The sequence below is a fragment of the Pseudophryne corroboree genome, chromosome 5 (assembly GCF_028390025.1).
Source record: "Pseudophryne corroboree isolate aPseCor3 chromosome 5, aPseCor3.hap2, whole genome shotgun sequence".
In the NCBI taxonomy this organism is placed as follows: domain Eukaryota; kingdom Metazoa; phylum Chordata; class Amphibia; order Anura; family Myobatrachidae; genus Pseudophryne; species Pseudophryne corroboree.
The window spans coordinates 80,144,065-80,159,607 of NC_086448.1; the positions used below are offsets into that span (position 1 = coordinate 80,144,065).

The following is a 15,543-nucleotide window of genomic DNA, read 5'->3' on the forward strand; positions in this document are numbered from 1 at the left end:
GAATTTGAGCATTATCGCTCCATGTGTAGCCCCCTCAGCGATAGCGATGCGCAGCTCCGCGCATCGCTATCGCTGGTGCTAGATTGGCCTGCATGCAGGCCAATCTAGCGGGTTGCTCACTTCACCCGCTGGATGAAGTGAGCGGCTCCCCCGTCTCCCCCCGCACACTCAGCACAGATCGCGCTGTGCTGATCGGCGGGAGAGATGTGTGCTGAGCGGTTCGCTCAGCACACATCTCTCCCGCATCGGCCCGTCTATATGGGCCTTAAGAGTTGTCTAATCACCACAGTACTGGAACCATTCAAATTACAATAGCACATCATTCTCAAGCTCGCAAACTCTTTTATGGCTATAGTGAAAGAAAAGGCTTTCACATAGATTCAGCTCAGAAAATGCTGTTGTTCATTCTCATGTCGCAGGGAACAAGGTTTCCCCCATAACGTCAATATAATTGGAAAAAGAGAAAATGCAGGTGCACCCCATAAGTACTAAGAACACTGCAAATCAGAACAATTATAATATAACATAGAGTAAAATTGAGGTTAGAAATATGTGCCCACCTACCACAACCAGGTGCCCTCATCAGGTGGGTCCCTAACAATCCCAAGGTTCAAGGCCAGAGCACAGGACCTGCTTTATAATTATAATTGTTCTGATTAGCAGTGTTCTTAGTACTTAAGAGTGTACGTCTGCATTTTCTCTTTTTTTCTGTGTGGCACTAAAAGTCTCAGCAGGGTAGCACCACTTATTATGTTTAGAATTAGGGTGTGCAGTCCAGCCCCCCCTCCCCGTCAATATAAATGGAAAAGAGCAGGGATGGAGCATTGCGATGAGACACCGCTCTATAAAGTGCGCACACCGGCGCTTCGCATTTCCACGTGCATTCACCAGACCATTCTGAAAACAAACTTTAAATGTGAACCTTTGATCCTGATTATTTAATTGTGCTTCAAGAAAGCAATATTTTCTACCCGAATAACAAATGTAGACTGAACACAACTGTATATATAAATGTTATAGATTTTCTTTTTTCATTCACAATTTTTAGTGTACACTGGCAATACCCGATTCTGGATGAATTTGGTTTTAGTTTTAATGATTCCTAAATACATCAGTTTAGCTTTATTTTGTTGCCTTTAATACTCAACAAATGCTTCTCCATCCAGAGTGGTTCATCCTTGGTGTGAATCAAAATAATCCAGCAATATTATTGTCCACTGATCCAATATGTACAGATATTAGTTGTTCTTCACGAGTTTACAAAAGTCATACAAAATCCCCAAATGTAAAGTGACGTAACATAATGCAGTTAAACAGGTCTGGGCCATGCTGGGTACATCTTTCCTCCAAAGCTGCAAAGTTTGTAAGAAAATGGTGACTGTGACTTGGCGTGTTTGTTATAAGTTCATCGCTTCTGTCAGTTTCCGCTCCTCAGGTATACCATTGACCTGCGAAGATGAAATTATGACTTTTCACAAAGCAAAAGGCTTACTCAAGAGAAATAATAATCAGATCTACTAATCCAGATAGTAAGTCAACTTGTCTATATCTTACATTAACTGCTGAAGTACTACTAAGAGTTTGAAACCACTACCAATCAGATGCATTATGTATTAATCTGCGGTATCAAGTGTAGGACTGGGGCATGAAGGATCCACCATAGAATGCAGTGGTAGGGGCTCAAGATTAAGGGGTATGGGCAGCCCACACCGATGGACTTGACCAAGCACTAGAGAAGTCATAGCCTGCAAAGAACACGGACCTTTTATAAAGGAGAGAACAGGGCTCTGTCTGGACCTCCCACTTTGATTGGCAGGTGGGCTAATCTTGGTGTAGTTTCCATAGAAACGAACCACGTATCCAATTTCATCCATGGTCCTACTCCACCAAGTTACTGGCCCTCTAGTAGAGTAATGGTGCCCATACACTTGTGAGATAATCAGTGCTAACCTTCGATTTCGACTGGATCTGTGAGAGAAATCGAAGGATTGTATGCACATTTTAGGTACCTTGTGACGTGATGCGTGGGCACGCCGGTCGAATCTTGCGTATCAAGATAGTATGTGCTGCATTGAATATTTATCGAATCGCAGTGCGATTGCATGTGTTTTAAAAACACATGCTATATATCACACTGCGGTGTGCAATGGGCACCCGCCGGGAGCGGACGGAGGCAACTCCCACTCTACGGTGACGTGCCCATCGCGCGATTACCATGTGATCTATCGCATGGTAGTCACCTTGGCAGTTCAGGTGCGATTTCATCGCACAAGTGTATGGGCACCATAACAATGAATAATCTGAGTCTGGAGTCTGATCCCTACAGGAGGAGGTGGGGCCCACCAGGGATTTCACCTGTACACCTGTGGGCCAGTTCAACCCTGGCGGTATCATATAGTCGCATCCTATGTGTGGCGGTTTTGAAAGGTGCAAACTTTAGAATAAACTCATGAGGTTTAAAGGAAACCACTTATCATGCACAAAACATTCCATCCTCATTTAATCCTTTGCTGTGCTATGATTTTTGCCTAGCATTTAGTTTAATATACCTGTTTTAACTGACATATCTTTTTGCATCTGATGCCCTGGTGCAGATTTATTTTAAGATGCTGACGGTCACATCTGTGTATTGGGTGCATGTGTATGTTATATTTAAAGTTGTACAAATCACAATAGGGCCCTCATTCCGAGTTGTTCGCTCGCAAGCTGCTTTTAGCAGCATTGCACACGCTAAGCCGCCGCCCTCTGGGAGTGAATCTTAGCTTAGCAAAATTGCGAACGAAAGATTCTCGAAATTGCGAATAGACACTTCTTAGCAGTTTCTGAGTAGCTCGGGACTTACTCTGCCACTGCGATCAGTTCAGTCAGTTTCGTTCCTGGTTTGACGTCACAAACACACCCAGCGTTCGCCCAGACACTCCTCCGTTTCTCCAGCCACTCCCGCGTTTTTCCCAGAAACGGCAGAGTTTTGTCAAACACTCCCATAAAACGGCAAGTTTCCGCCCAGAAACACCCACTTCCTGTCAATCACATTACGATCACCAGAACGAAGAAAAAACCTCGTAATGCCGTGAGTAAAATACCAAACTTCTTAGCAAATTTACTTGGCGCAGTCGCAGTGCGAACATTGCGCATGCGCAATTAGCGGAAAATCGCTGCGATGTGAAGAAAATTACAGAGCGAACAACTCAGAATGACCACCCATACGCATCTAAATGTATTTTTGTGAATAGTGTATCGGCACATTTTATAGATGTCAACCATCCATCCTTCTTGTATATTCCCAGTGCAACAAACACCTGCAATGTGGGTACACAACTTTTTGACAGAGGGGGAAGCACTATACTGCTTAGGCCAAAGCAGGATGCTCACGTGATCTAAAATTTGCATAGGTTATAATAATCCACCCAGGATTTGATTTAAGGTTCCACATAAAGTAAAACAGTTATGGACACCTAGTCCTACTTATCCTATTAATAGAGCTCATCAAGGGGGAGGTGTATCAAGGCTTGGGGAGAGATACAGTACCAACAAATCAACTTCTAATTGCCATTTTGTTTGTTTGAAAAATGACAGGAGCTGATTGGTTAGTACTTTATCACTCTCCAAGGTTTGATACACCTCCCCCCAAGAATTAAAACTACATACAATTCATGACTGATTTCTGGCAGACAAAAGGAAACTGTACAGGAAAACCAGAACCTGTGGGGGCCATACCCCTGCAGCTAAAAAATCCTGGATAAAATGGTGCATAGTCCCTGAATATATTTTGTTTAGGGATTGATATACCCCCAACACAAACTCCTTTATGCCAATCACTGAGCACTTTGCATTACAGAACTTAGTTTATACTCACCTCAAATCTTTGAAAGGTTGTCATGCGAAACTCTCCTTTGGATCCCGAAAGCAGCAATAAAGAGGAAGAACTTAATGAAATCCCCAAATACTCTTTATCTACAGTTCTATTACAGCATTTTATATTAGGGTTACCGCATTTGCTGCTGACCAGAATTTCGGAGGCAGTTACATCCAGGGCCTGTAGCGGTGGTCTCTGCTCCTAGACCTCACCAGCAGTGCACGTGTTGTGGCTGTCCACCCAGGAGCATAGATAGAGCAATCAGCATCCCAATAGGCTGATATATCCACCTTTGCTCCTGTGAGCAGATCCACTACAAGTACTGGGTGAGGACAAGGAATGTTTGGCAGCCACTGATGCACAGTAGATAAAACAGAATTTTTAATTCTTCTGATTTCACTTTATTATTGAGGTTACAAAATAAATAGTCAAAAATAAGATTTTACTCACCGGTAAATCTATTTCTCGTAGTCCGTAGTGGATGCTGGGGACTCCGTAAGGACCATGGGGAATAGATGGGCTCCGCAGGAGACTGGGCACTCTAAAGAAAGATTTAGTAATACCTGGTGTGCACTGGCTCCTCCCTCTATGCCCCTCCTCCAGACCTCAGTTAAGGAAACTGTGCCCGGAAGAGCTGACATTACAAGGAAAGGATTTTGGAATCCAGGGTAAGACTCATACCAGCCACACCAATCACACCGTATAACACGTGATAAATTTACCCAGTTAACAGTATGAACAACAAACAAGCATCACTCAACTGATGCCACATAACATAACCCTTTAGTAAGCAATAACTATGTACACGTATTGCAGAAAGTCCGCACTTGGGACGGGCGCCCAGCATCCACTACGGACTACGAGAAATAGATTTACCGGTGAGTAAAATCTTATTTTCTCTAACGTCCTAGTGGATGCTGGGGACTCCGTAAGGACCATGGGGATTATACCAAAGCTCCCAAACGGGCGAGAGAGTGCGGATGACTCTGCAGCACCGAATGGGCAAACTCAAGGTCCTCCTCAGCCAGGGTATCAAACTTGTAGAACTTTGCAAATGTGTTTGAACCCGACCAAGTAGCAGCTCGGCAAAGCTGTAATGCCGAGACCCCTCGGGCAGCTGCCCAAGAAGAGCCCACCTTTCTTGTGGAATGGGCTTTCACTGATTTTGGATGCGGCAATCCAGCCACAGAATGAGCCTGCTGAATCGTGCTACAGATCCAGCGAGCAATAGTTTGCTTTGAAGCAGGAGCACCCAGCTTGTTGGATGCATACAGGACAAACAGCGAGTCAGTCTTCCTGACTCCAGCCGTTCTGGTCACATAAATCTTCAAAGCCCGGACTACGTCAAGCAACTTGGAATCCTCCAAGTCACAAGTAGCCGCAGGCACCACAATAGGTTGGTTCAAATGAAAGGATGACACCACCTTTGGCAGAAATTGCGGACGAGTCCGCAATTCTGCCCTATCCATATGGAAAACCAGATAGGGGCTTTTACATGACAAAGCCGCCAATTCTGACACACGCCTAGCCGAAGCTAAGGCCAACAGCATGACCACTTTCCACGTGAGATACTTTAGCTCCACGGTCTTAAGTGGCTCACACCAGTGGGATTTCAGGAAACTCAACACCACGTTAAGATCCCAAGGTGCCACTGGTGGCACAAAAGGGGGCTGAATATGCAGCACTCCCTTAACAAACGTCTGAACCTCAGGCAGTGAAGCCAGTTCTTTTTGGAAGAAAATGGATAGGGCCGAAATCTGGACCTTTATGGACCCTAATTTTAGGCCCATAGTCACTCCTGACTGTAGGAAGTGCAGGAATCGACCCAGCTGGAATTCCTCTGTAGGGGCCTTCCTGGCTTCACACCAAGCAACATATTTTCGCCATATACGGTGATAATGCTTTGCTGTCACGTCCTTCCTAGCCTTTATCAGCGTAGGAATAACTTCATCCGGAATGCCTTTTTCCGCTAGGATCCGGCGTTCAACCGCCATGCCGTTAAACGCAGCCGCGGTAAGTCTTGGAACAGACAGGGCCCTTGTTGTAACAGGTCCTGTCTGAGAGGCAGAGGCCATGGGTCCTCTTTGAGCATTTCTTGCAATTCCGGGTACCAAGTCCTTCTTGGCCAATCCGGAACAATGAGTATTGTTCTCACTCCTCTTTTTCTTACAATTCTCAGCACCTTTGGTATGAGAGGAAGAGGAGGAAACACATAGACCGACTGGAACACCCATGGTTTTTTTGGGGGGTTGAAAGCGCTAGTGGTTAAAATAAAAAACAAAATGTTATTGATATATAAAGAAGGGGGGGATTATGTGAATAAATAACAAGCGGTACCTGTGAAAAAGAAAAATGTTAATAAAATAATGTTTACACTCTTTTGAGTGAATTTGTAAGGAGTAACCCGTGCAGTTATTAGGAGTCCCGGTTGTCCTACCTGTCCCTGCGCTATGTTTTTCCGGAGCTGCTGGTGAGCACAGCGGCTCTGATCCTGAGTGCAGCGGATGGTTGGTGGCGCCGAGTCCCGCTGCGTCCAGCGGGGCTGTGTGCGCGCTGATGTCTTCCGGCTCCCGTGACCGCTATTGACGGCGGGTGGTGTTGCGGCCGATGTCCTGGCCGTTTAGCGGGCTTGTTTTCTCCTTGTTGAACAGTCACCAACGCGTTTCATGCAGTGTGCACTTTTTCGAGGAGGAATAAAAAGATTTTTATTTGAGCTTCTAATTTATATTAAAAAATACCGGAACTTCCGCCCGGAAGTGACTTCATTTTTGGTGGGAACCATATGTTAGGGTTTCCACATAAAGGAAAGGCTACAAAGAACCATCCATGTAATTGAGAAAAATTTAAAAGAAAAAATATGAAACAGGTGGTGTTTTTTGGGTACCGCTGTTTGTTAATTTGAACTTTTAGAGTGAATAATTTTTTATTCTCTTTATTTTTTGTGTTGTCTGATAAATATTGGGTATTTTATTATTTTTAACTGATGATGGCTATTTTTTTTATTAGTTTTTTATTAGATTTGATGAAAATTATTTTTTTCTTAAAAAGGGATTCAATTCAAATTCTATATTCAGGCCTTTCGGGGCCATGGTTTTCAAGTCAAAGATCCACCTTGTTTCCACCATTTTTAATTCTTCAGAGATATTGCCTCCTCTCCAGTTGGCGTATATTTTTCTGATCACCAAGAATTTCGTTCCTTCTGTGTTTTTATTGTGGACCTCAAGGTAGTGTTTGGAAACATTGTGCGTAGATAGTCCCTTTTTTATGTTATTGATGTGTTCGGCAAATCTAATTTTTGCTTTTCTTTTTGTCTGTCCAATGTATTGGAGGTTACAGGGGCATTGTAGGAGGTAAATTACTCCTTCTGTATCGCAGCTCAGCATTTGGTTAATGGGGTAAGTTTTTCCTGTTGTTGTGGATGAAAAGTTTGTTGTTTTTCTCGTTGTCCTGTTGCTTATCATGCAAGCTTTGCAATTTAGGCATTGTCTGAAGCCTTTATTGTCAGGATCACAGTTCTTTTTACTTTGATGATGTAAATGACTTTTCACGATTGTCTGTTTAATGGTTTGGGCTTTTCGGTAAATAATTCTTGGTTGTTCAGGTAGTAAGTATTTTAGTGTTTTGTCCAGTTGTAAGATTGGCCAATGTTTCCGTATCATCTTTTCCACTATTGCTGTATTGCTGTTATATTGGGTGATGAAAGGTATTTGGATGGGATTTTCCTTTTTGTTCTTATATTGTATAAGGTCCTTTCTGTCGATTTGTTTCAATCTGTCGATGTGATTTTGAATTTCCACCTTTGAATAACCCTTTTCTATAAAGTTGTTTTTCATGTGTTCACTTTGTATAAGGAAAGTTTCTTCATCTGTACAATTCCTTCGTAATCTTTGGATTTGACCCCCTGGGATGTTTTTGATCCATTTTCTGTGGTGATTACTGTGGGTAGGGAGTGTGTTGTTCCCATTAACTTCTTTAAAGTGTGTTCTGGTTTTTATTTTTTGATGCTCGATATATATTTCGAGGTCTAAAAAAATTACTTGTTGCCGACTGATTGTTGTGGTAAAGACTAAATTTAGTTGGTTATTGTTTATATGTAACAGGAAATCTTGTAACTTTTATTCAGGTCCATCCCAAATAAAGATTACGTCGTCTATGTAACGATACCAGCAAACTAGATTTTCTGAAAAGGTATTTTCTGTCCAGATTGTGTCGTCTTCCCATTTTGACACGAAGAGGTTTGCATAACTTGGAGCCAGGGGCGTACCCATCGCGGTACCACATTTCTGGAGAAAGAATTTGTCATTGTACCAAAAGTAATTGTGAGTCAGAATGAATTCGATGTTTGCCATGATGAAATTTATTTGCTGGTTTGAAATGGTGGTTTGTGTGGATAAATAGTGTCTCGTGTGAGCACAGCCTGCTTCATGTGAAATGCACGTATATAGTGATTTGACATCCGCGGTTCCTAGTGTGTATGATGTTTTCCAGGTTATATTTTCTAGGATTTGCAGAATGCTGATTGTATCTTTTAGATAGCTTTTCTGTCGAGTCACTAAATTCTGTAAAAAATGGTCAGTGTATTTGGATAAATTTGAAGTGATTGAATTGATACCAGAAATGATCGGTCGTCAAGGTGGATTTGTCAAATGTTTATGGATTTTTGGCAAAAAATAAAATGTTGGAATTTTTGGCTCTGGTTGAAAAAGGTAGTCGAATTATTTTTTCTTAATGATGCCAATTTCTAGGCCTTCTTCGAGGTGTTCATGTAGTTCTTTTATAAATCTTTGTGTGGGGTCTTGGTCCAACATTGTGTAAGTGTCAGTGTCTCCTAGTAGGCGTTCTGCTTCAAGTTCATATTGTTCTCTTTGCATGATGACGATGCCTCCGCCTTTATCCGCGGGTTTGATTACTATAGTTTCGTCTTTTTTCAATTCTGTTAAGGCTGTGCTTTCTTCTTTTGTCATATTGTATCTGATTTTCTGTTTTAAGGGGATTTTATCGATGTCCTCTTCCATAGCTTTCTGAAATGTGTTGATGAATGGTCCTTTACAGTGTGTCGGGTTAAATATTGATGTGGGTTTGAAAGGTGTGTGGTGATATTCTTCTATTGATGTTTGTGGAGTTACGATCTGTGTATTTTGGAAATACTTTTTGATGGTTAATTTTCTTATAAATTTTTGGAGATCTATATAGAGGTTAAAGTTATCCACTTTCGAGTGGGGCGCAAATTTCAAACCTTTTTTCAATAGTTGTTTTTGAGGTACTGTTAGTTCTTTCTTGCTTAGATTGAAAATGGTGGTTTTCTGTTCTGTGTAGATGGGCTTCTTTTTGTTTTTTATGCCCCCTCTTGTTCCTCTTTTTCTTGTTCTTTGTGTTTTTTGGATCTTTTGTTCATGGGTGACACTCTTTGGTCTGGTGGTTTTTTCCCTATATGGCTGTTCTCTAAAAAAACTTGAATGTCTTCTTCAGAAGTATATTCATCTGTGCTATCGCAATGATTCCTTTTTGTGGATTGTTTCCTCCCTTTATTGAATTGAGTTGCTGGTGGATTTTTTTCTTCTTTTTCTTGATTTTTTCTCTGAATTGTGTGTAGAAGAGATGAAAATTGATTTTCTTCTTCTTGTTTTGCCGCCTGTTCTCCTCGATTGAATGAGTTTCTTGCTATGGATTCTTGATAGGTGAAATTTTTTTGGTTGTATGGTTTATATTCTCGCTGATTTCTGTAAGGTGGTCTCTGTTGAATGAGGGGTTTCTTCTCTTTTGTGTGGTTTTGAGAGTTGTAGATGGAGAATTTCCTTTGATTTCTTGTCTCATTGGAATTGAATTTTTTATTCATATTTTGCATTGGTCTAGTTGTTTGAGTGGTTCTTTTTTCATTCTTAGCTTGTTGATAAGCCCGTTGTTCATCAATGTCCCGTTTGAATTTTCTTTGTTTTTGGATCATGATGTCGTCTTCTAGTTTGTTCATTTTGTCATCTGTCATTTTCATGAGATTTTTGAAGTCTTGCATGTGGGCCAGCGGTTCAAATCTTTTCTCATATATTTGAATATTTTCTTTTATTTTTTCGATGGATATTTCTCTATCCCTTATGATTAATTTAATCAGTTCCTTTGAGCAGGTGTCTAGGATTTGATTCCATTCGGTGTAGAAATTTTGTTGTATCGGTTCAAATGTTGCATTTTTCTGTACTCGAAGTCCTCGTGGAATCATATTATTTTCTAGATATTTATTTAGGGTTGTGATTTCCCACCATTGTTTGGATTCCTGTATATATAATTTGTCCAGTTTGAGGAATTGGTTACAAAACCTTTCGTCCTCAATTGGAGGCTCATTTTGTATGATGGTGGTTGAAAAAATATTTTCTATATTGTTTCTGTTTTTATTATATGACAGGTGGGTTGATTTAAAAGATGTCATTAGCAGCAGCAATTTATAAACTGGTAGCTAAAAATTCAAACGGGACATTGATGAACAACGGGCTTATCAACAAGCTAAGAATGAAAAAAGAACCACTCAAACAACTAGACCAATGCAAAATATGAATAAAAAATTCAATTCCAATGAGACAAGAAATCAAAGGAAATTCTCCATCTACAACTCTCAAAACCACACAAAAGAGAAGAAACCCCTCATTCAACAGAGACCACCTTACAGAAATCAGCGAGAATATAAACCATACAACCAAAAAAATTTCACCTGTCAAGAATCCATAGCAAGAAACTCATTCAATCGAGGAGAACAGGCAACAAAACAAGAAGAAGAAAATCAATTTTCATCTCTTCTACACACAATTCAGAGAAAAAATCAAGAAAAAGAAGAAAAAAATCCACCAGCAACTCAATTCAATAAAGGGAGGAAACAATCCACAAAAAGGAATCATTGCGATAGCACAGATGAATATACTTCTGAAGAAGACATTCAAGTTTTTTTTAGAGAACAGCCATATAGGGAAAAAACCACCAGACCAAAGAGTGTCACCCATGAACAAAAGATCCAAAAAACACAAAAAAGAAAAAGAGGAACAAGAGGGGGCATAAAAAACAAAAAGAAGCCCATCTACACAGAACAGAAAACCACCATTTTCAATCTAAGCAAGAAAGAACTAACAGTACCTCAAAAACAACTATTGAAAAAAGGTTTGAAATTTGCGCCCCACTCGAAAGTGGATAACTTTAACCTCTATATAGATCTCCAAAAATTTATAAGAAAATTAACCATCAAAAAGTATTTCCAAAATACACAGATCGTAACTCCACAAACATCAATAGAAGAATATCACCACACACCTTTCAAACCCACATCAATATTTAACCCGACACACTGTAAAGGACCATTCATCAACACATTTCAGAAAGCTATGGAAGAGGACATCGATAAAATCCCCTTAAAACAGAAAATCAGATACAATATGACAAAAGAAGAAAGCACAGCCTTAACAGAATTGAAAAAAGACGAAACTATAGTAATCAAACCCGCGGATAAAGGCGGAGGCATCGTCATCATGCAAAGAGAACAATATGAACTTGAAGCAGAACGCCTACTAGGAGACACTGACACTTACACAATGTTGGACCAAGACCCCACACAAAGATTTATAAAAGAACTACATGAACACCTCGAAGAAGGCCTAGAAATTGGCATCATTAAGAAAAAAGAATTCGACTACCTTTTTCAACCAGAGCCAAAAATTCCAACATTTTATTTTTTGCCAAAAATCCATAAACATTTGACAAATCCACCTGGACGACCGATCATTTCTGGTATCAATTCAATCACTTCAAATTTATCCAAATACACTGACCATTTTTTACAGAATTTAGTGACTCGACAGAAAAGCTATCTAAAAGATACAATCAGCATTCTGCAAATCCTAGAAAATATAACCTGGAAAACATCATACACACTAGGAACCGCGGATGTCAAATCACTATATACGTGCATTTCACATGAAGCAGGCTGTGCTCACACGAGACACTATTTATCCACACAAACCACCATTCCAAACCAGCAAATAAATTTCATCATGGCAAACATCGAATTCATTCTGACTCACAATTACTTTTGGTACAATGACAAATTCTTTCTCCAGAAATGTGGTACCGCGATGGGTACGCCCCTGGCTCCAAGTTATGCAAACCTTTTCGTGTCAAAATGGGAAGACGACACAATCTGGACAGAAAATACCTTTTCAGAAAATCTAGTTTGCTGGTATCGTTACATAGACGACGTAATCTTTATTTGGGATGGACCTGAATAAAAGTTACAAGATTTCCTGTTACATATAAACAATAACCAACTAAATTTAGTCTTTACCACAACAATCAGTCGGCAACAAGTAATTTTTTTAGACCTCGAAATATATATCGAGCATCAAAAAATAAAAACCAGAACACACTTTAAAGAAGTTAATGGGAACAACACACTCCCTACCCACAGTAATCACCACAGAAAATGGATCAAAAACATCCCAGGGGGTCAAATCCAAAGATTACGAAGGAATTGTACAGATGAAGAAACTTTCCTTATACAAAGTGAACACATGAAAAACAACTTTATAGAAAAGGGTTATTCAAAGGTGGAAATTCAAAATCACATCGACAGATTGAAACAAATCGACAGAAAGGACCTTATACAATATAAGAACAAAAAGGAAAATCCCATCCAAATACCTTTCATCACCCAATATAACAGCAATACAGCAATAGTGGAAAAGATGATACGGAAACATTGGCCAATCTTACAACTGGACGAAACACTAAAATACTTACTACCTGAACAACCAAGACTTATTTACCGAAAAGCCCAAACCATTAAACAGACAATCGTGAAAAGTCATTTACATCATCAAAGTAAAAAGAACTGTGATCCTGACAATAAAGGCTTCAGACAATGCCTAAATTGCAAAGCTTGCATGATAAGCAACAGGACAACGAGAAAAACAACAAACTTTTCATCCACAACAACAGGAAAAACTTACCCCATTAACCAAATGCTGAGCTGCGATACAGAAGGAGTAATTTACCTCCTACAATGCCCCTGTAACCTCCAATACATTGGACAGACAAAAAGAAAAGCAAAAATTAGATTTGCCGAACACATCAATAACATAAAAAAGGGACTATCTACGCACAATGTTTCCAAACACTACCTTGAGGTCCACAATAAAAACCCAGAAGGAACGAAATTCTTGGTGATCAGAAAAATATACGCCAACTGGAGAGGAGGCAATATCTCTGAAGAATTAAAAATGGTGGAAACAAGGTGGATCTTTGACTTGAAAACCATGGCCCCGAAAGGCCTGAATATAGAATTTGAATTGAATCCCTTTTTAAGAAAAAAATAATTTTCATCAAATCTAATAAAAAACTAATAAAAAAAATAGCCATCATCAGTTAAAAATAATAAAATACCCAATATTTATCAGACAACACAAAAAATAAAGAGAATAAAAAATTATTCACTCTAAAAGTTCAAATTAACAAACAGCGGTACCCAAAAAACACCACCTGTTTCATATTTTTTCTTTTAAATTTTTCTCAATTACATGGATGGTTCTTTGTAGCCTTTCCTTTATGTGGAAAACCTAACATATGGTTCCCACCAAAAATGAAGTCACTTCCGGGCGGAAGTTCCGGTATTTTCTAATATAAATTAGAAGCTCAAATAAAAATCTTTTTATTCCTCCTCGAAAAAGTGCACACTGCATGAAACGCGTTGGTGACTGTTCAACAAGGAGAAAACAAGCCCGCTAAACGGCCAGGACATCGGCCGCAACACCACCCGCCGTCAATAGCGGTCACGGGAGCCGGAAGACATCAGCGCGCACACAGCCCCGCTGGACGCAGCGGGACTCGGCGCCACCAACCATCCGCTGCACTCAGGATCAGAGCCGCTGTGCTCACCAGCAGCTCCGGAAAAACATAGCGCAGGGACAGGTAGGACAACCGGGACTCCTAATAACTGCACGGGTTACTCCTTACAAATTCACTCAAAAGAGTGTAAACATTATTTTATTAACATTTTTCTTTTTCACAGGTACCGCTTGTTATTTATTCACATAATCCCCCCCTTCTTTATATATCAATAACATTTTGTTTTTTATTTTAACCACTAGCGCTTTCAACCCCCAAAAAAAACAAATTTATTTTTAAAGAAAGCAGCTTTTATTCAAGCGCAGCAATTTACTATTTTTTGGAACACCCATGGTGTTACTAGTGCGTCCACAGCTATCGCCTGAGGGTCCCTTGACCTGGCGCAATACCTTTTTAGCTTTTTGTTGAGACGGGACGCCATCATGTCCACCTGTGGCAGTTCCCATCGATTTGCAATCTGCGTGAAGACTTCTTGATGAAGTCTCCACTCTCCCGGGTGGAGGTCGTGCCTGCTGAGGAAGTCTGCTTCCCAGTTGTCCACTCCCGGAATGAACACTGCTGACAGTGCTAGTACGTGATTCTCCGCCCAACGAAGAGTCCTGGTGGCTTCTGCCATTGCCACCCTGCTTCTTGTGCCGCCCTGGCGGTTTACATGGGCCACTGCAGTGATGTTGTCTGACTGAATCAGCACTGGTTGGTTTCGAAGCAGAGGCTCCGCTTGACTCAGGACGTTGTATATGGCCCTTAGTTCCAGGATATTGATGTGCAGACAAGTCTCCTGACTTGACCACAGCCCCTGGAAGTTTCTTCCTTGAGTGACTGCCCCCCATCCTCGGAGGCTTGCATCCGTGGTCACCAGGACCCAGTCCTGTATGCCGAACCTGCGGCCCTCGAGGAGGTGAGCACTTTGCAGCCACCACAGAAGAGACACCCTGGCCCTGGGGGACAGGGTGATCAGCCGATGCATCTGAAGATGCGATCCGGACCACTTGTCCAACAGATCCCACTGAAAGGTCTTTGCATGGAACCTGCCGAAGGGAATGGCTTCGTATGACGCCACCATCTTTCCCAGGACTCGCGTGCAGTGATGCACCGATACCTGTTTTGGTTTTAGGAGGCCTCTGACCAGAGTCACAAGCTCCTGAGCCTTCTCCTCCGGGAGAAACACCTTTTTCTGGTTTGTGTCCAGAATCATGCCCAGGAAGGGCAGACGCGTCGTAGGAATCAGCTGCGACTTTGGAATATTCAGAATCCAGCCGTGCTGTAGCAACACTTCCTGAGAGCGTGCTACGCTGATCAGCAACCGCTCCCTGGACCTCGCCTTTATGAGGAGATCGTCCAAGTATGGGATAATTGTAACCCCTTGCTTCCGAAGGAGCACCATCATTTCCGCCATCACCTTGGTAAATATTCTTGGTGCCGTGGACAGGCCAAACGGCAACGTCTGGAATTGGTAATGACAGTCCTGTACCACAAACGTGAGGTACTCCTGATGAGGTGGATAAATGGGGACATGTAAGTACGCATCCTTGATGTCCAGAGACACCAGAAAATCCCCTTCCTCCAGGCTTGCAATGACCGCCCTGAGCGATTCCATCTTGAACTTGAATTTCTTCAGATAAATATTCAGGGATTTTAAATTCAAAATGGGTCTGACCGAACCGTCCGGTTTCGGTACCACAAACATGGTGGAATAGTAACCCCCTCCCTGTTGAAGGAGGGGAACCTTCACTACCACCTGCTGGAGATATAGCTTGTGAATTGCTGCCAACACTACCTCCCTTTCCCTGGGGGAAGCTGGCAAGGCCGATTTT

At 41.3% G+C, this 15,543-nt stretch overlaps 1 protein-coding gene across 5 annotated transcripts in view; it reads right to left on the reverse strand.

Annotated features, from left to right (window-relative positions):
* Positions 1-917: 917 nt before the first annotated feature.
* The window catches only part of SGCE (sarcoglycan epsilon), a 176,399-nt gene continuing 161,773 nt past the window's right edge, over positions 918-15,543 (reverse strand). For 4 of the 5 annotated variants that reach the window (XM_063921401.1, XM_063921404.1, XM_063921400.1 and 1 more), the window contains 2 exons: positions 3,857-3,891; positions 918-1,448 (listed from right to left, as the gene is read on the reverse strand). In XM_063921401.1, coding sequence (XP_063777471.1) covers positions 1,398-1,448; positions 3,857-3,891 — 86 coding nt within the window. In that variant the 3' untranslated portion in view covers positions 918-1,397. The remainder of the gene's footprint in view (positions 1,449-3,856; positions 3,892-15,543) is intronic. The other variant, XM_063921403.1, reaches the window with a different exon arrangement.